Source organism: Balaenoptera musculus, chromosome X (genome assembly GCF_009873245.2).
Source record: "Balaenoptera musculus isolate JJ_BM4_2016_0621 chromosome X, mBalMus1.pri.v3, whole genome shotgun sequence".
In the NCBI taxonomy this organism is placed as follows: Eukaryota; Metazoa; Chordata; class Mammalia; order Artiodactyla; family Balaenopteridae; genus Balaenoptera; species Balaenoptera musculus.
The window spans coordinates 100,050,827-100,072,721 of NC_045806.1; the positions used below are offsets into that span (position 1 = coordinate 100,050,827).

The following is a 21,895-nucleotide window of genomic DNA, read 5'->3' on the forward strand; positions in this document are numbered from 1 at the left end:
TTCGCCCTCCAGTGCATCCTCAATTGTCCTACCGGTATGATATTTCTAAAAAGTGAAATGATCTCATGGAAAGCCTGGGCCAGACTTGTGGGTTTAAATCCCAGCTCTGCCTCTTAACTAGCTGTGTGACTTTGGGCAAGTAACTTCACCTCTATGTATATCGGTTTCCTCATCTATAAAAAGAGAATGATAGTAGAACCTAATTCGTTGTGAGATAAATGAGGCAATATTTGTTAAGTGTTTGTAGCACTCAATAAATGCACATTAGCTGCGATGTTGGCCACGTCACTCCTAGCTTCAGTAAAGTTGGAGTGTTGAGGGTAAGGAGGAAGTAGAAAGACATAAAGCAGGAGATAGGTAGGCTGAGGCCAGATCATGGAACGTTAGAGTCTCAAGTTGGGGTCCCTGGGAAAACAGGCTCCGTGATGGAGGTTAGTGCAAAGGAAATTTATTGGTCAGTGCTCTTGGGTCCTGTGCCTGAATGGTCAGGCCAAGAAGCAGGATCAGGCAGAGGGAGAAGTTGAGCTGAGGTGAGGTCACAATACAGCCTCAGTCACTCCCACAGGGAGTGCCCCACACGCCATCTGCCTCAGAGTGTTTTATGCAAAGCCCAAGAGTTATCCAACCACTAAGAAGGAATGATAATTAGGTAACGAGATAGAGGTGCTAATTATCGCTACAATGGCAAATATATTACAATATATAAATGTATCAAATTAACGTTGCTGTATACCTTAAAGTTACACGAGGTTATAAGTCAAATATATTTCAATAAAAAAAGGAGCACAAGCGTTATTCCATACAAAGGGTTTAGAACATTGCCTGGCACATAATAAGTGCTCAAATAAGTGCCCAAGTAATGTTAGCTATTCCTAAAGATGCAGATTCTCAGACTTTACTTTAGACCTACTGGATCAGAATCTTTGAGGGCTGATCCTAGGAAGAGACATCTTATAAGTACCTTCTCCCCTCTCCAGATTATTCCGATCCTCACCGAAGCTTGAGAACCACTGGTTTCCCTAGAAAACTCATCAATTTCCTTGTCCATCTGGCAAACATTTTCAAGACTCAGCTCAAATGTCACCTCTTGTACAAAACCTTCCTGGATCAGACCTCCCATCCCTCCTTTGCCTACCTCCTTCTTACTGTGTGTAGACCACGATCACAGCATCTATAACACTTTGGCTGTCTGTCTCCCCTTACTAGAGAGTGAGCTCCTTCCTTGGGGGCAAAGACTTTGAATCCCCAGCACCTACCACAGCGCCTAGCATGAAATAGGACTTCAAGAGGGGATGTGACGGGCAGACCCCTTTTGGGTCTCTGTAGAATCTCAGCACCAAGTGCTGCCTACTCTAGTCTCTGAAATTGAAAGTGTGGCATCCATATACTCCTATTACTTAAGACATAGTTGGCAACTTTGGAATTCTTTTTAATTTTATTGACGTATAGTTGATTTGGAATTTTGTATTTATCCCTTAAAAGTTTGAACTTTGTATTGCTTTTTATAATAATAAAAGAAATTTATGCTCACTATATAAAAAAGTAAGCAAAAATTACCCATAATCTCACAACCCAGAGATAACTGTTATTAACTTTTATGTGTATTTCCTTCATATTTTTTTCTGTACAGGTATATTTAACATAATGGGTTGCCATATTCAAATCAAGTCCACAAAAGAAAAGGGAACCCTCCTACACTGTTGGTGGGAATGTAAGTTGGTGCAGCCACTATGGAAAACAGTATGGAGGTTCCTCAGAAAACTAAAAATAAAGCTACAATATGGTCCAGCAATCCCACTCCTGGCACATACCTGGACAAAACTCTAATTCAAAAAGATACACGCACCCCTATGTTCACAGCAGCACTATTCACAATAGCCAAGACATGGAAACAGCCTAAATGTCCACCGATAGATGAATGGATAAAGACGATGTGGTACATATATACAGTGGAATACTAGTCAGCCATAAAAAAGGACAAAATAATGCCATTTGCAGCAACATGGATGCAACTGGAGATTATCATACTAAGTGAAATAAGTCAAAGACAAATACCATATGATATCACTCATATGTGGAATCTAAAATATGACACAAATGAACCTATCTACAAAACAGAAACAGACTCACGGACATGTAGAACAGACTTGTGGTTGCCAAGGGGGAGGGAGGAGGGAGAGGGATGGACTGAGAGTTTGAGGTTAGTAGATGCAAACTATTACATTTAAAATGGATAAACAACAAGGTCCTACTGTATAGCACAGGGAACTATACCCAATCTCTTGGGATAAACCATAATGGAAAAGAATATTTAAAAACAATGTATATACGTGTATAACTGAGCCACTTTGCTGTACAGCAGAAATTAGCACAACATTGTAAATCAACTATACTTCAATGAAAAGAAATTTAAAAAAAACAAATCAAGTCCACAAATATTTATTGAGCTCCTACTATATGCCAGCCACTAGTCTACGCACAGGGGATACAGCAGCGAAGGAAATAAACAAAATCTCTGTTCTCATATAACTCACAGTCACGTTGGAGGAGATAACCAAAAAAGTGAGTAAATGATACTGCGATGGAGAAAAATAAATTTGAGAAGGAAGGAAGGAGAGTTGGGGGAGGGTGTTTTGAGATTTGAAAGCAGTGAGGGAATGATCCATGAGGCTATCTGGGGAAGAACAGTCCAGCAAAAGGAATCATAAGTACGGAGGAATTGGAATATGCCTGATCGTTCAAGGGCCAGCGAGGTGGCCACTGTGGCTGGAGCACAGTGACCAGGGAAGGAAGTGGGAATGAGGTCCTAAAGTGTTAAAGGTAAAGGCAGGGTGGGGCGGTGCAAACCCTGCAGGGCCTTTAGGCCGCTGTAAGAACTTTGGGCTTTTATTCTGAGTGAGATGGAGAGCATCTTTGGATACTTAACATGGTTTCCAGTTCTTTGCTACCATGTATTGGGCTCTGTGATTTTTCTGTACAAATCACTACTCATATCTCTGAGTACTTCCCTAGGAAAAATTTCTAGAAGATAAATTCTTTGGTCACAGGGTACAAATACTTTGAGGCTCTTGTTGCATATTGCCAAGACTGCTTTCTAGAAAGTCTGCATCCACTTACAATGTAATTTATTTTTTTGATCGTTAAAATCAGTTTTTTTAATTGGAGTATATTTGCTTTACACTGCTGTGTTAGTTCCTGCTGTACAGCAAAGTGAATCAGTCATACATATACATATATCCCCTCCTTTTTGGATTTCCTTCCCATTTAGGTCACCACAGAGCATCGAGTAGAGTTCCCTGTGCTAAACAGTAGGTTCTCATTAGTTATCTATTTTATTACAATATAATGTAATTCAACAAATATTTATTGATCACCTACTACATGGCAGACATGAAATACACTGGTGAACAAGATGACTCTTTCATCCTAGCAATTTCACTCTGGCCAGCATTGTGTCAGAGTGCTTGCCAACACCAAGTTCTTAAAAAGCTTCAAACAACAAAAGGTAGAAAAGAATGCTCCAATAATTTGAATGATGAAAAATATGTTGCTATTACGTTCCTTTGGATTTATTTGATTATGAGTGAGGTTGAATTCCTTCCCACACCTTTTCTAGCTAATCAGCCCATTGTCCTATTTTTCTTTAAGAGTTCTTTAAAACCTTTGAAAATAATTTAAAGGAGGCAAGAAGTTTGGAAACATTAGAAGACTTAACATATATCTTGGGAAATAAGTAGTCCTCAGGTCAAATACATAGGCTTTAGACACTGATTTGAAGAAAAGAATATATATAATGCAACTCTCATGTTCTGGAGAGGGCTTTTTAGTCAGGAGCACCTGGCTTATTTCCAGAGAACTTGAGAATTGCCACTCTGGACGAGACCTTCCCACGGAGTGCTGTGACATGAGCTGGAATGGTAGGAGGCTTGCCTTCAACAATCTCAACATCTCAGTGTTTACCTAATAGCCCGCTTTATTGAACATCAAATCTGCTTTGAAAGCATTTATATTTTCAAGCTGTATCACTTCTTGAGGTTTTCAATGGCACAAATTTTCTAACCTCTGTATGAAGCAGGACTTTAATCCATTAACCCTCCGAGGGTGTACCCTGCTACAGAGGTATAGCAGGAAGGACACTGGACCGTGATAAGTGAAAATTTTTAAACCCCCTAGCCCTCCATAAAAACATTTCCCCCCGCTTTTTATTGAGATATAAGTGACATATAACATTGTGTAAGTTTAAGGCGTATGACATATTGATTTGTTACATTCATATTGTTATAGATTGCCACTGTCGTGTTAGCTAAAACCTCTGTCACCTCACATAATTATCATTTCTTCTAGTGGTGGGAACAATTAAGATCTAGTCTCTTAGCACGTTTAACGTTTATAATATGATTTTGTTGTCTACGATCACTGTACTGCATATTAGATCTCCAGGACTTATTTATCTACTAGTTGCAAATATGTGTCCTTTAACATCTCTCCTATTCCCCCACCCCCAGCCCCTGGTAACCATCATTCCACAATCTGTTTTTTTAAGTTTAGTTTTGTTTTGTTATTTTTTTTTTTCAGATTCCACATATCAGTGATATCACACAGTATTTGTCTTTCTCTGTCTGACATTTTCCCCACTTTTAATAGCGGTTACCTTTGAGGAGAGAGAACCAGGGGTGAGAAGAGGGGATTTAATTTACCTTTTGTATCTTTCCATAGTTTGAATTTTATAACCTTAAACAAATATGACTTTTAAAACTGTCCAACATGGTTTATCTGGGTGGGAGCTAATGGCTTGTTCTTATTTTTTACTTTGTATCTCTGTTTGTCAGGAATAAAACCCCTGAAGAATCATTTATTATTTTAAAAATTTCCATAGTTTTGTAAAACAAAATCTGTGTGTGTGTGTCTCATATGTCTGCAGGCATATAGACCAAACTGCTAATGTGTGGGCCGGATTTAAAGATTGTCTGGGGAGCTGGGAGGGGGAGAAACGAGTTTCATTTTTCACTTTATACACTTACATACTGTTTAGGTTTGTTGTAGTGAACATGTATTATAATACATTCTACATTTTTTCAGAGAAGAAATAATAAACCATTTTCTCCCCTGAGGCTACAAGGGACATGTGCTCATTCTGGAAAATGTAGACTAATATAAAGAAGAAGCTAACAATCACAACAGTTAACATTTGAGCATGTTTCCTTTCGGGCTTCCTTTTATGCATTTTTTTTTTACATAGTTGAGCTCATGCTGTGTATAGTTTTGTATCCTGTTTTTCTCTCTCAAGATTAAAACGCAAGCATCTTCCTGTGTCATGATAACATTTGGGTTGCTGCATCATACACCATTTTATGGTTTTGTCACAATCCAAGTGGATTAGTCAGCTATTTCTCAAAGTTGAACATTTAGGTTGTTTTCAGTATTTCCATATTACAAATGATTCTTTGATGAGCAGCTTAGTAATGAAATCTTCATTTGCATTTCTAAATGTTTCCTTGGGAGAGATTCCTAGTGGTGGAATTACTGAACCAAAGAGTAGATTTCCAGAAGTGGGATCAGTGGATTGAAAATATTTTTATGGATAACAAAAGGTTATACCAATTTCTACTCCCCCCAACAGTGTACAAGAGTCTAGCGCACAGCTCTCTGGCCAGCATTGTGTATCACCCCAACCTTTTTGTGTGTGTGTGTCTTTTATCCTTTCTATAGGAAAGTGGTAGGTGACAGTGTCATCTCCATTTTTCATTGCTATTGAGACTGAACATTTTGCATATGCTTATTCACCATTGGTATCCCTTCTTCCGAGAACTCCCTATTTCGATTTTTGCCCATTCATTGACTAGACTCTTAGGTTTTTCTTGTCAGTCGAAATGAGCTCTTAAAAGATATTAACACTTTGTCATATTTGCTGCAAATGTAAATATTTTTCACAAGTTTTTTGGTTTTTTAAATGTCTTGGCCGTACACAGTTTTTTTTTAAAGATAATTAGGTTCTAACTACAGCCGAGTGCCCCCAGTTTCAGCCTGTTTCCCCTTGATTAAATTGAAGAGGTTTGACGAAAGATCTGGAAAGGCCATTTCAGCTAATCCTAAATTTAGATCTGTGAATAAAAGTGTGTGGGCCCGATTTAAAGATTGTTCAGTTCATATGCACTTTTTAAACGATTTAAGAAGATGGGGTGGGGGCAGGGATGGAAGCAGTTTGTGCCAGAAATTTTTCAAATTCTGAGGTAAGAAGCCAATTCTCTCCAGTCTCCTGCCTGTTGGGAGGGGGAGTAAATTTTGTGCAAGAACTCTTGATGGAAAAGTACTGCTCTGGGCTGCAGATGTGTACATGGCTTGGTTTTAATTATTCTTTCCCCCTTCTCTCTATCCTTGCTTCCGCTCCCCTCCCCCTGCCACCATAAAGAGGGCGGCCAGATTAGGACTCTGAAGGGTATAGACTCTGCTTCCTCCGTAAGGCCGCTCCTGTGCAGCTGGTTAGCACATCAAAGGCCGGATGAAATACCGAGGAAACGAAGGGACCAAACCTAGGATCCTTCCAAATTCCCACCTTCCTCTGGGCTCCAGCACAGGGCTATTTTGACTGCCAAGGATAGCTCGACCGACTTCAAATAGAAGAACGCTGCCAAACAAAGAAACTTTGGTCACTATTCTGAGAAAGACAAACAAAAACAAACAAACAAACAAAAAAACGCAACAGAATGTTGCTTGCTGATGCAAGAGCAAATCAGTGATTGCAATGAGATTGAGCAAATCAGTGACTGCAAAAGGATTTAGTGTTCCAAAAACGAACCCAAAGCAAATCGGACGATCCGATCTGTTTCCCCAGATATTGGGAGAGCTGTCAGATGAGGCCTGTGCACTGACTTTAGCTATCCCGGGGGTGTCTGCCCCACAGCATCTGGTCGGGGGAGGATTGGAGAAAGGTCGTCAAGGGCAGCGAATGGGGATTCCCAAGGTGAAAATGGGTAGTCTGGGTCTCTAGGGTGGGAAAGGAGCTCAAGGAGTGAGTTTCCCATCTTCTAAGAGAGTCTCGTGGTCCCGAGGGTTGGCCGGGGAAAGATGAGTCTTCGGATTGGAAGGCGGGGAGAAGCTTAAAGCAGGGGAAATGGAGTCGGAGTGTCTGGCTCGCATCAGGTGGCGGACGGGGCCTCACACAGAACCCGGCAAGGCCGAGCGGGTCGCTGTGCGACGAGCACCTGGGGGTGCGGAGGAGGGCAGCGTGCTGCGTCGCGGTTAAGCTAGAGGATGGCGTGGGGATGGCGTGAGGCTGGGGCCAGGCCTCGCAGGTATTGCTGAGGGGTGTGTTCCGCAATCTCGGCGGCGGGGTAGGCAGGATCCGGCTGGGGGAGGGGAGCTACCATCCCGAGGCAAGGTGGGGGTCCTGAGCTAGGCGGGCCCCGACTGAGCAGCGCCGGGAGCTCCGGAGGCCGCGGGGAGGCGGGGCTGAGAGGCTCCGCCCATCCGGCCCTGCCACCGCCTGGCTCCGCCTCCTCCGCTGGCTAGTCCTTGTCCGCCGGGCCCCGCGCGCCACTAGCTCGCGGAGAGGGAGGAGAAAGCCAGTTCCGGAGCCCTCCCTATCCCGGCCCAACCTTTGCTCTAGCGATCATGGCTGCCGAGGATGTGGCGGCGACCGGCGCCGACCCGAGCGAGCTAGAGGGCGGCGGGCTGCTGCACGAGATTTTCACGTCGCCGCTCAACCTGCTGCTGCTCGGCCTCTGCATCTTCCTGCTTTACAAGATCGTGCGCGGGGACCAGCCGACGGCCAGCGACAGCGACGACGACGAGCCGCCCCCGCTGCCCCGCCTTAAGCGGCGCGACTTCACCCCTGCCGAGCTGCGGCGCTTCGACGGCGTCCAGGACCCGCGTATACTCATGGCCATCAACGGCAAGGTGTTCGACGTGACCAAAGGCCGCAAGTTCTACGGGCCTGGTACGGCGGCCGGCCGGGGGCCCCAAAGACAAAAGAAGGAGCCCCGGCACGGGGCTGGGTCCCGGAGAGGCGAGGGGGAGCGGGGCGCCCCGGGGAGGTGGGGGCGGAATGGCGGCAAGCCGGGGAGGGCGGGGCAGGGCGGCTCCCCGGGCGGGCAGGGGGCAAGAGGCGTCCTAGAAGGGCTGCGGGCCAGTGGGGAACGCAGAATTCCCGGTCCGCGCCGCCAGCCCCGGCGTGGGCTGGAGGAAGACGGCTGAAGCGCTTAAGCCGGGGGCGGGTGGGTGAGATCGCGAGGCTGGAAGGCGGGGGCTGGGGGTGGTGGCACAGCAGAGCGCAGTGTTGGGGGGTTTCGAAGGTATCGGGTTTGAGGGTTCCTGGAAGGAGGGGATGGTGTCTGGCTGGAGAAAGGAAATGAGGGTGTCTCGAGGGAAACCTGATGGGGGGGAGGGCGGGAGGAGGTAGGGAGGTCCAGCCTTGGAGGGGACGCGAAGGCCGATGACGCCAGGAGTAGCCATGGTGGAATGTGAGGTTCTGGGAGAAGGGAATCGGAGATGGGATTAGCAGCAGGTAGGAGCATTGTGCGTGGCGGTGAGTTATGTGTGTGTGCGTATTCAGTGTATGCGGCTTGTCAGTCGTGTGAGTGTGTGTGCGTGAGCGCGCGTGCGCTAGGAATGTGGCATGTGTCAGGTATGTGTGTGGCATGTGTTTGGTATGTGTGTGCGCGCGTGCTGTGTGTGGCAGACGGGGAAAGCTGGGAGGTGAACAAGGGAGGCTCCATGGGGGAAGGGAGCTGGATGAGGAAGGCTGAATGTAGCGGACGACAGGAATGTGGCAAGACGAGAAGGTAACACAGTATTATACTCCGTAGCAGGAGAGAAAGGACTAGAAGCCAAAAAAAAAAAAAAATTAAAATGGAGGGAGGGAGAAGTGGGAGGATCCGGAGAAACAAGAGGGGTAGGGCTATGATGGCCGCTGGGTGTGGGGATTTCAGGAAAAGCCAACCAGAGGGGAAATGAGGGGTGGGTGACTGCTGAGCTGTTGGAGGGGGACAGGCTTGACGGGGCCGTGGAGATGAGGCTTTTCCAAGCTTGGTTACGGATCAGAATCACCTGATGCGTTTGAGGTACAATACAGATTCCTGGCCTAATATCCATAACCGCGGGAGGGGGGGAAGATCGAGGAATCTGCATTTTAACACACCCACCCCCAGGCAAATTCGAGAAGAATCCAGGTTTGGAAAGTTCTGCTTTATAGAATGTTTGGATCAGAGGAGGAAGAAGAGATTTTATAGCTCCTCCAATATGGATGCTTCTAAAAATAAGGGGGCTCAGGGAGTATGGCCACTGCTCTGGAGACGAGGAAGAGGATAGCAGGCAGTGACCTGCCTTCATCCCGGCTCCTGGTTTGTTTTACTCTCCCAGTCCAGCTCATCAAAATCAGATGTGCTAAGGTTCTTAAGGAACTCTCCCACTTAGCAGTTTTTCCTCGTGGAGGATTTTAGAAGACCTACTTTCTGTAGGCATGTAACGGTCAAGATAATTTGAAAACCACACCTACATTATTTGTCACTTACAGTGGCACACCTAAAGGCATTATCAATAAGCATAATCATGTCAATATCTGTTCTTACTGAGCTACACCATAAAGCAATTGAAACGTGTGCCTGGAGCATCATCACATGATTGTAGTTTGCAAAGTCATTGAGAGGAATGTAGGCCTGTGTACGGAGCCCGAAACTGGGAGTCAGGCAACCTGGGTTCTCCGCCTGGTTGGATCACTGACCAGCTGTGTGACCTGGAGCAAAGCATTGTTCTCTCTGGGCCTTAGTTGTCCCTCTTTAAAATGATAAGGATGGCCCATTGTGAGAACTCTCAGTCTCTACCTGCACTATTGTCCAGTGAGGCCATGAATATGTGACAACATCATTTGGAAATTATACTTGATGTTATAAAGGATTCCTAAAAATTATTCATTATTTTTAATGATATTATTGTATGCATGGCACTTTTGTGGGTGCTGGGAATACAGCAGTGAACAAAACAGGCACAAATCTGCTCCTGGAGCTTACATTCTAGTGACTGTACATTCTGGTGAATAATATATATAACTCCAAAGACTTTCAGTGCTCCCCTCAGATTGTTTAAGTATTCTGTGACCATAATTTCTGAAATGGTGAGGTCCAAACCCGTGCACTTGGCCTATTTACCTTCTCTAGTGGAAACGGTAGTATGTAATGATGATTAAAAATAACCATTTTTCTTTGGACTCGTATGTGCATTTAAAAGTTGATCATAAATTTCGTCTAATTTGTAAAAATAAAAGAATCCTGGTGGATTGAGGTTTCAGGTGGCCAGATCGTAATGAAACTTGATCTGTTCTCATACTTGGCATGGTGGTTACCTACAAACTTTTTCATGTCAGACTTGCTACTCAGTCCACCTTTGGGGAAACAACACATTGTTTAAAGTACACTGGCTTCTCTTCATTTACTTGTGCAATATTTAAATATGCCTAAAAATCCACTGTAAGTACCTACAGAATGATTCACTGCTCTCTTAGACAAAAATTTAGTATCATATATAATAGCATAATATTATGTATAATAGCATTCAGATATCTTACAGAATTTTCACAGTCTTCAAGCCCACCCAAAACAGGGTGACAGACCTGAGCCCCGTGCCATCTCTTCTTTGTTGACACTGAAGATTATGTAACCTGTGGATAGATATCTGAACCACTGATATTCATAAAATGATTTCTCCTGCAGATACCACATGTTAATGTTTAACACAGTCTAGTCTTGCAACCAAAGATGTCTATAAGACGCTTTTGACTCATTAAATCGTATCAGAGTATGTTTATAAGAAGATGTTTTCATTTACACTTTAGTGTTTCTTATCTTCAGAATCCATAACTTTCACTGATGCAGCCCAAGTGCCTAGAACAGAGCCAGGCTCCAGGTTCAATGTCCAGAAGTCGAATTCTGACCCACGAACTCACTATTATCTTGGATCATTCCCTACTAACACCTTCCCCCCCAGTAGATAATCATTTATGGCTTTTATATTAGCTGTTTGAAAATCACAAGAAATGAATGCTAATGTATAGCATTTTGATTTAGTTTTAGTTGTTTAAATGTTTAATGACAACAGGTCTTTCAGTATCCACTAGGTAATGATCAAAGGATCAACATCACTTATGGTTTCCAAATGGAATTTGATACTCAAAAAGCAGGCTCTCCATGTTAATGGGTAAGGAAGCCATTTTCTGTGTGTGAACCACAGAGAAATTGACTCTCCATGTTAATGGGTAAGGAAGCCATTTTCTGTGTGTGAACCACAGAGAAATTGACTGCCTAATAAATAATCGACTTTGGTTTTGTTTTGTTTTGTTTTTAAAGAGGGGCCATACGGGGTCTTTGCCGGAAGAGATGCATCCAGGGGCCTTGCCACGTTTTGCCTGGATAAGGAAGCACTGAAGGATGAGTACGATGACCTTTCTGACCTCACTCCTGCCCAGCAGGAGACCCTGAATGACTGGGACTCTCAGTTCACTTGTAAGCGGTTGTTTTTTTTTTTTTTTTAATTGTGCCTGGATCAAATTTCTACCACTAATGGGATTCACGGCAGTACAATAGTTATTACTAAGCAGGCTGCAACTGGGAAGCGTTTTGATAGGCTCCTGAATCTTGGACGGATCAAGTTCATGGCTTGAAGTAATTGCAGCAGTGCTGAGTCACTTGCCGTGATTGCATACCAATTTCTAGCTAGTTCTCTGTGGAAACCTGGGTTTCTGTTTTTTAAATTTTTGAGAGGTTTGCATAGATTTCACAATAGGATTTGGTGCTTGGTGTGCAGGGGAAAGGAGAGTGGCCATCTTGGCTACAGAAAGAGGGATTTTCACTTGTAGAACTTGCCGTTTAAAAGCAGCCCACATTTCTGTTAAAGAATGAGAGACTTGTATTCTACAAAACAGCTTCTCTTTGAATCTAATTGAGCCTAACTATAGGCCTCATCTACAAATGATGCTTATAATCTGCCCAGCAACAATGGTGTCTGCGTTTTTAAGAAGAAAGCAAAAAGGAGACACTTGTTTCCTGGCTTATGGTATGGGCTGAGGTCTCTGGGGGGGAGTAAGGACGGGGGTTAAGTTCATATTTTGAGAATTGGGGAACTGGCTTTTGTCCAACCCAAGTGTTTGATGATCACTTTAGCAATATTTCACTGCTAAGAATTTGAATAATAATCTTTCCCAGCTTTGAAACAGTATATAAAGACAGTGACCATTTCCTTGAGGGGGATTTTTCATTGTAAGTGTCATTTTCTATTTGCCATTCTCTATAATCTGTTCAATATTATTGGCTTTTTTGGCTAAATCCAACCATTTTCTTTGAAAACAATGCTGACTTCAGAGAGTTCTGGATTAATAATTAGCCAGGTATGGCTCTACCTTTAGAATTTGGATCCCAAGCAGACTAATAGCTTTCAAGTCCAGAGGCAAGTCTTTTTACTCTGAAAACATAATTCAGCTATCTAAGAGTCCCTCATTTTTTGCATCTTCAGGATGCCTTTGTAACAATAGATTCTTCTATATGAAACCAATGAGTCGTAATTCATAACTTACAAAGCTCTATTTTCTAGGGCTTGCCTTCATCAGTGGGGTAAAAAGTGTGGTTCCCCCAACCCCTTAAACTAAGGCTAGCCCCAAATACTGTTGTGACACTTCAGCTACACTCAGAGCTGGCGTGGATTCCCCTTAAGGCAGGTTTCTGAGGCGCCACCCGGCTTTTATTTGTCTTGCACAGTCCCAAGCACCCTAGGGACCTTTATAAAATGTTCAAATAGGGAAGTTACAATTGTTCCTGACGATTATTTCACACCAAAGTAGCTCCGGTTGCCTGGTTAAACAGATTGGTTACTCCTCTAATTCCTACCGATACTCAGAAAGAGGAGTTCTTTTGGCCTCTGACTTTGAGATGATTAACCCTACGTTAGCTTGGCCCTAATAATACAGGCAATATGGTGGTTGTCTGCTGACTCCGCCCCTTCTCAGGTCCCTTACGTTCTGGTTGCCCTCTTAAATCTATTTTCTCCAACATCTCCAGTGCTCTCTGGCCTCGCTGTTACCACTTCCCTTTAACCACGTATAGCTGTTGCCCCGTGTTGGGGGAGAATTCCGTCTCCTGCTCTCCCCTTCACCCACTAGACTATTATCACTCCTTCCCTTCACTGTCAGACAACCACCTAGTAATCCGTGGTTGTCCCTAACCATTGCTCCATCCCTCCTTGCTCCCTGCAGTATGGTTTCTACCCCCCGATTCCATTGAACCTTCTTTCTCAAACGTTTCCAGGGACCTGCTTCTTGCCAATACTGATTTCACTTCTCCAGTCCCTGTTGTCAGTCTCCAGTCACGTGCCCCTCCAGAGTGGCTCCCTCTCCAGAGTCCCCATTTCGGTCCACGGAATCTCCAGTTTTCACTTCGTTAACTCATGTTTCCAGCTTCCTTTACGTGTCTCATATCCTTCCCTTCGCATCCCCACGGACACCCCCTCCTCCTGGCTCTTGTTCCTCTGCATGTGGATCCACCTGCTGGCCTCCTGGTCACCCTGCTCCTGGGCTCTCCTAACCGTAATCTGCCCTGCCCTCTATACACAGTGATACCGTTGTGTCCACAGCACTGTTTTGCCCTGTCATTCCTTTGTTGTAAACTTTCAAGGCCCTTTGCCACCTATGGGATAAGTCCGGACTCCTCAGGCTGGCTTTCCACATTTGTCTTAAGATTTCCCCACCCTGTTTGGCTAGCGCTACTCCCAGTCTACTCCTGCCAACTTGGTCTCTTTATTGCTCCCCCAGATACATTCGGTCACACCTGCATGCCTTTGTGTGTGGTATTGCATTTTCTGGAAACCCCTCCCTCCCCAAGTTCTTCTACACATTTTCCAAAGCATATCCTTCTCCCACAAAGTGTTGTGCAACCCTTCCACCTAAGTCATAACAAGCCCTTGCTCTGCTAAACCTCCTATGCACAAACACAACTCATTCTGACATTACCTTGCACACTCGTTGTCAGGCATCGCTACCTGTTCTATATTTTTGTCTGCTGAACAAAACTCTAACTAACTCCCTGGGACTTGGCTGGGACTGTGGTATAAACCACCTTCAAGAAGCCCAACAAGCTACTGTGTCGTTTGTAGGCCTCTCACAAGTGCTTTCAAATGAAATGTCATGATTTTTCTCGAAAGCGTGAGAGTGACCATTGTGTCTTCCCCTCTCCTTCCAGTCAAGTATCATCACGTGGGCAAACTGCTGAAGGAGGGGGAGGAGCCCACCGTGTACTCAGATGAGGAGGAGCCGAAAGATGAGAGCGCTCGGAAAAATGATTAAAGCCTTCGGTGGAAGCATATCTATTTTTGTATTTTGCAGAATCATTTGTAACATTCCAGTCTGTCTTTAAAACATGGTGATTTCAATATTTAGAGAAGTTTTGAACTTGCTGTACATTTTTTTAATTAACATCACTAGTGACACTGATAAAGCTAACTTCTGTCTTAGAATGCATGATATGTTCGTGTGTCACAGATCCAGAAAGTGAACTGCAGTGCTGTAATACAAATGTTATTACTGTTTTTCTTCTATCTGTAGTCAGTACAGGCTGCATTTGAATTTGTTTTTCCTGAGAGACAGGTAAGACGTGGGTATTTGCCCCAAACAGGTAAAAATGTTAAACGTGCGAAGTCCTTCAAGCATCAAGGAACAAAGGATCAACTTTTAGTCATGATGTTCTCTGAAGACAGCAAATCCCTTATTTCTCAATTGACTTAACTGCATGATTTCTGTTTTATCTACCTCTAAAGCAAATCTGCAGTGTTCCACAGGCTTTGGTATTGATTAAAGAGAGGTGTCCAGTAACAAAACGAAATCTCAAAGCTGGGCTCAACTGCAAGAAATCTACTTTCTTTGTTTCCAGTCTGCACCATTGTCCTTGTCCGCCTTGGGACCCTCAGATGCCCTCATTAACATAGTAATCTACAGTGAGGATTAAAACAGGATGTGAACATTCAAAAGCAAGCTTTGGAAAGAATCAGCTGGCTTGCCTAAAAACCTGAAATACATGAATAAGATTGTAGGACTATCTTCCCAATCCCCACGTTCATGGTTATTTTACGTGGTTGGATGTGAGAGAGGGGCATGCAGGACAGGGACAGGTGATTGCTCTCCTAAGAGCCTTCACACCCCTGAAGAATGAGGAAACTGTATACATCCCTAGCCAAGTGGTTTTTAAAGTGTATTCATAAAGTAACAGTTATTCTTCTGTTGTTACAAAACTATAGCCACTGCAAGAATAGTAGTCAAGTGTCTTGGTCTTTGATATTGGTCTTTTGATTAACAATAAACTTAGCTTAAGTAGACTGTACAGTTGTATGAATTTGTAAAAGTATTATATGAACAATTAGGTTTCTTGTAGTTGAATAGTCATTGTATTTTCTTGTGAACTGTGTTTAATGGTTTTACCTCAAATCAGAAAACAAAATGAAGTGCTTTGGTCAGTTAATAAAATGGTTTTACCCAGTATAGTGTGGTGGGTTGCCCTGCTTTTTTTAAACCTTAATCTGAGTAGCCAGCTTCAAGAGTTTCACTTTTTAGTGACTTTTTTGTATGCCAAAAGAGACAAGTAAAGGGGCAGAACTTTACAGAGGCCTCACACCACAAACCAAATACCAGCTTGTCCTGTTAAAAAAATAGTGAATTGAATTTACTTTTTGTGACTTGTCAACTTCTGCCTCTTTAAGTCAGAACTTAATAAACTCAAAGGCAGACTTCCACCTTGAGGTGTACAGCAAGGCCACTAAGGAGTAACTCTAGTGAAGATTGTTACCGAGTGCCAAGGCAGGTTTTGTTTTTGCTGTAATGTATCATCGGATTAGTAAAGTGTTCAGGAATCCTTAGAGTGGCAAAGTTGATTCACTTTGTGCCGAAAGAAGGATATCAGATTTGCACGCACAGTTGGTTGTATAAACACAGACAACCTATTACCCTGAATATTAGTGTTCTGCCATTTTAGTGTTAAAATTGGCAGACTCTTCTTACAAAAGAGGCACTCCCTGAATCAGAGGGCTCAAAAGCTTTCCAGCTTTTACGTTCTCAAACCATATTGCCTGTTTTTGTTGTTTTTAAATGTGTCCTTTTCCCCCACTAGTTTTCATTCAACAAATATTCGAGTTGCCTGTTTTGTGCCAAGCAACCTGTTAGGCCATATGCTATGGGGGAAGGGGAGGGAGAGAGAAATTGGGCCACCTTTGCAGCCTGAAATCTCAGTTAGATACGAAGATTAGGCTATTCCCTTTACTAAGTTAAACAGTTGTCTGATGCCAAGAGGAAAACATCCAGAGCCTGGTTAAAAGCTTCAATCCCAAATAGCTGGATTCCCCTCCATTCAGAACTAAATCAACATGTATTGATTACAGGTAAAGTGATATTACTATCAGGCAGGACTTTGGTCTAAAAACTTCTCAAATCCAGTTCGCATAGTCGTAAGCCATACTATGTAAAAGGCGCCATTTAAGAAGATGAGGGAGTGGTGGTTACAGCGGGGGAAGGGTCAGCTGTTTGCTCCCCGCCTGCTTGCTTCTGGCCCCTGCCCAGATACGTGGTTCTCAGTCCCAGCATCTATGGGTCAGAAGCATCATTCACTATGCGTTTGTGGTATCTCTGCGGCTTCTCTACACAATGCCCTGTTCACCTTACCTCAGAGGGCCAAACTTCATGCAAATCCTCAATCCAGAACAAGCAAGAACAGCCCTTGCTGTCTCAGAAAGAGCTCTTTGAACCCAACAAGAACCCTTTCAGCTCTGAAGTGCCCAGTTGTTCTCTAAGGTACAGTCCGCCTTTGTTAGGGATGCTTAGAGGCGGTTTGCTGTACGTTTCATGTGAAAATACAGCGAAAGCTTGCAGGGTCAAAGACTGATCACTGAAGCCCCTCGTGTCTCTGACTCGTTTCTGGATGTTGAGTAACTTCAGCACTTCTACCAAGGCCTGAAGGGATGAGATGAAATTTTTGCTACCTTTAAAGAACTGATAAAACCTTTGCTGAAGGGAGAATAGTCTTTAAGTCCAAATACCGTAATTTTTAATTTATCCAAAATGAAAATACAACTGTGGTTTCGTGAGCTCTGAAAGGCAATTACCATAAACTGGGGAAGCTGCCTCGAAACTTGAATATTGAAACCAGACGTATGTTTTCATGGGGAATGTTACTGCAGGTGTGCAACATTCTAGCCAGTACATGCGGTCAATGAACAAAGACTCTATGACAACTTTATTTTTAATATATCTGAAAGTCAAATATGTATTATTTCTCTACCAATGCAAATGACAAAAGGGATCAGCAACGTTAGTGCAAAGCAGCATACTACGGGTAGAAATCCCAACCCCCCAAAGTGGAATTATCAGCATTTATTTAAAAGTTAACATTTTGAACAGTCTTGCAACAAATGAAAATACATTTATTTGGTTCTTATTTTGCAAATTACCAGGTTACATGGCTTTCTACCTGAGAAATTCAAACAAATTGAACAAAAACACACTGACAGATTTTTAGCTTTCTTAAAGTACTATTAGCAGCACGTACAAGGAGAAACATAAAAACACCTATTTTAAAAGACACAGCTTAAAGTTCAGGCCCTCACTTAACTGGACATAGGAAAAAGATATGAGAAAATACTTCTGCACCACTTAAACAACAGCACAACAAAGAATAACAAAGTTGATTAACAAAGTGATTACAACATTTTCGGCTCTGTTCCATCCCTTACTGAGCCATTCATCTGAAAAGTTCATGATAATTGTTCTCTTCCTTGTTTAAGGCCTACACACACCAAAAACAAGAGGTTTACTCAAATCTAGAATGCATTACCACGAGACATAAAAATCCAAGGTTGTACGGAAAGTAAACATAAAACCAGTATTTTTACTTTCTTCTAGGTCCCAGGATGGTATTTAGCAAACAAAACAAGACCAAAATATTATATAGAAGTGACTTAGCACCAGTTCTATTCTGCAATTTATTTTTTTATGTCTGGTTACTGAGCAGCAAATTGTTTTCACGCCTAAAATCTCTGCAAAGAAAAATTATCCAATGACAGAAGAGATTGAGTTGGTTTTTTTTCTTTTTCAAAACAAGCATAGCTGCTTTCCATTACAAACCCATAATGCTCTTTGTTTCAAGGGCACGAAACATGAAAAAATAAGGAGGTGGGGTCTCATTGGAGGAGAATAATACCTGGTTACCAAAAATTGTGTGACAAAATACAAGCTGTTAGTAGTTTAAAAGGCTACTCCGGACAACAGTACTCTGACCGTTAATAATCACTGCTAGTCCTCAGAGGAGAAAAGGCACTCGCCCTAGGAGCGATGTTTCAGATTGGACAAGCCAAGCCTGGTTTTGATGGCAGAGTCACTGGCTTGCAAGTGGAATTGAATATAAGGGAGCCAACAAATCATTCAGTGATAATGAATATAATCAATCTGCTATGTTACATTCATGTCTGAACGTTTGCTTGTACTGGCATACCTCTATTAAATGCTATTAGAGAAGATCAACGAAACAACCTGTGGCTCTCACTTTAGATCAGTTAGAAGATTTTATAGCCATTTCAGATATCAGGTTGCTCAAGAGGGTGGTTATGAGCACACATCGTGCCTCGTCATTCTGGGCAACCACAATGACTGGCATCCTACCTTGGCTTTACCAGCTGGTACTTTTCTACGGACTATCAAGTTAGGACTGTTTGAAATGAATCATGTCATATGAAAATGTTGCCTTCCACTACTTCAGTGGATTAAAAATCACCTTTTCCCCACTGCAGGCAATCTAATCTCATTGAGATCTTCAATTGCCATGTCAGCTATAGCTTCGTTGGAAGAAAAAAAGTCATCTACTGCCCCCTGAGGTCCTAAATCCAATATAAGGCAGAATGAATCAGCCGAGCTTTCAATAGAACATGCACTGAATTAAGATGTATGTCTTTACGAATCTATAAAATATCTCAATTTAAAAACATATTCAAGGAGTCCAAAACCAGTAGGTAAAAAGATAAATTGCTTATGTTAAGAGTTTACAAATCCGGCACACATACAATATTTCCCCCGCTAGAAAACTATGGGCTTCACCCATGACTCTTCCTAACTCCATGGCATTACTGAGGATTGAGGAGGCACTTGTTACTGTTTTATAAAAGTCAGTTTGGGGATATTCAGTGGCTTTTTACAAACTGATGTCACCCAACCCTGAGTGAAAGGATTACATAACCTGAAATGGAATACTGTCACGTCCTCTCTTCCCAAGTGCCATTATTGGTGCCCCAGGATCGTTCAATATTTCCTTTGGCAAATCCCACGTTGTATCACTTCAGTCCTGTTGCTTTTCTAGGATGGAATGACATGGGGTTCTTCCAAAAAAACAACTCTGCTAATGGTCTGTGTAAACCTCAAAGGACAATCTGAGCCCCTTTTAGATTCTTCTTCCAAGGCTTTGTTTCTAAAAGGACAACTCTTTGAGTCCTATGAACATATTAATAAGATTAATTTCTTTCTAGTGGGTGCTCATGGAACTGTCTAATGTCATGAAGAAGTCTATTATATGTTCTAGGTGGCATCTCTCCTCTTTTATCTATAGGTACTTCTAGATAAAAGTCAGGAAAGTTTGTTGCTGCACATGGTGTGCTGACCAAATTAAAGAACAAGTAAAAAGATCATTATTCATTCACTGCCATTCCCTTTGAAGATAAATGATGCTAAATGATAACATTATGACAGCTGAAGAGCCATAGAGGGCTATCTTAACTCCTCTTGACGTTAATTTGCTCCTTTGATGGCACCAAATTAAAGTTGCAATCGAAATGTAGAAATGTCTGTCCTTGGATAAGGAAGTTTTGCAAGCACATTGTTTTACCAACCTTCAGAATCTGGATGTTTTGTGTTTCCAAAGTTTGCCAACACACCTGCAACACACACACACATTTAGATCTATGCTTTATACTTTGGCAAGAGAAACAAGGTTTTGCATTTGACCTCGCTCCTGCTCCTAAGTGTTGCTCTCTTGCTCTGTAGTTGCTAACCACATAGCTACATTTGGTCTGAAATTTTCTTCTTGCACATTTTTATTGTGAGTAAGAGTTTTCTGGTCTAAGAGACCTTCAAAACATTTGAAACTATAAAGAACTAGTGTAGTTGTTTCCTAAATAGCTTCCGTCGTCAATGTGCTCCTGACTGCTACGTCTGATATAGTAATTATCAGAATTCAGCATGAAATCTTCAGAATTCTCATATCTTTTAAACCTCCTTGCATCCTGGTTATGTTCTGACTTCCATGGAGCCTCTCTTCTTTTGGGAAAATCCCCCAAATAGGAAGCATTAGCACTTTTTGACGATGTTCTCGGCACATGAAAGGGCCTATAGTTCACTTTCTGGTCAAATGTACTATCACTAAACCGCCTCCTCTTTCTTGTGACAGTGTCTAATTGATCACTGGCACTGGATTTGTGGTGGTAGCTTTTATCAAATACGTATTTGGGAGCCAATATTTCCCTCTTTTTGCTGTTGCTCTTCTCATCTCTAATAGAATTGTTTTCACCCTCAAGCCATGAACACCTCAGTTCATAATTGGACCTCTTGCCTGGTTTCCTAAGCTCGTATTTAGAGTATTTTTCCTCCTCATGTTTCCACTCTGAATACAAGGTTTGCTGACTTGACCTAATTTCTGGATCGCAAGTGATGATTTCATCAGCGTCAAGAGATCCCTTTTCTGGGGAGCTATCATGTGTGGCCACAGATTTCTCTTTCTCCTCTTTGTTTATGCTAAGGATTTCACTGAAACATTCAGAATCACTGCTAATTTCCTCTAAGAAATCTGTCAGCTCCAAATTAAAGTCTGCTGACCTGTTGGGTGAGGAAACTTGGCTTTGACTTGTGGATATGGACTCTTGGACCTGGTAAGCATGGGTCTGTTCCAACAGATGGCTCTCTCCAAAAGCTGGGGATGGCCGATCACCAGCTTCACATACTGTGTCCTTGCAATGATGTTTAAACCCCTTAAACATTCTACATTCTTTGGCATAATCCACTTTTCCTCTCTTTTCTGGTTTATGCTCAGGATCCTGAGTACAAATCTTTGTACAGGAATCGTCTTCTTGCACCTGTTCTCTCCCATCTAGGTTTTGCATTTGGCTCAAACTGGTTAAATGACACTTACGTTTTCTCAAATTGATTTGAAATCCACTTCCTTTCGCATGGACGACCCTCTTCCACTGACATGTGCTTGTTATGTGACTTGGTTCTAGGCAGATACGGGCATATTTTGGACTTTGATAGTAGTTTAAAAGATAGTAAATAAATTCATCTGTTTCATAGATCTTCTGTTTCCTGCCATGGTCTCTCTCAACTAATCTGGAAGAATAGGATTTATTAGAACCATGGTAGTCTTCTTTCTCAAGAGATTGACCTGGAATCATTGCAATTTGCAAAGAATTCCGATCAGGGAGCAAACTGTGATTGTATTCACTGGTTAATAATTTTCCACTTCTCTCTTTTCTAGCTGAATATCTTAATTTTTTTCCCCCAAGGTGGTGGGAAGGTTTACGTAAGTGAGCCCTAGCTCTTTTCTTCTTCTTTTTTTTTTTCCTCTTCTTATCTGACTTGGAAACCTGATATCTTGGCATTTCCTCCTGATTTTGAAGATACTGAGTGTTTAACTCTTCTTTCTTCAGAGCTCCCAGTGTGGTCCCCGGAGCACGATTAGCTTTGGAGCCTGCAACATCTACCTCCCGTGGGTTAAATTGTACAGACCCCTTCAAAGAAAAAGGTTAAAAATCTCACATGAAAAACTAAACAGACTAAAATTTTCAAAGAAAATTGGGCTTTCTAGCATTGTTCTGAAGAGGTTTCTAACTACACCTAGGATAG

The 21,895-nt window shown here is 42.6% G+C and overlaps 2 protein-coding genes across 2 annotated transcripts in view; one reads left to right on the plus strand and one right to left on the minus strand.

Annotated features, from left to right (window-relative positions):
* KIAA1210 (KIAA1210 ortholog) overlaps positions 1-21,895 on the minus strand; it is a 148,247-nt gene that overhangs the window by 113,880 nt on the left and 12,472 nt on the right. The gene's annotated exons all lie outside the window — the stretch shown is intronic.
* On the plus strand, positions 7,514-15,508 carry PGRMC1 (progesterone receptor membrane component 1). The gene is made up of 3 exons (XM_036839844.1): positions 7,514-7,936; positions 11,337-11,492; positions 14,217-15,508. The coding sequence occupies exons 1-3, from the start codon at positions 7,612-7,614 to the stop codon at positions 14,318-14,320; spliced, it is 585 nt and encodes a 194-aa protein (XP_036695739.1). The 5' UTR covers positions 7,514-7,611; the 3' UTR covers positions 14,321-15,508.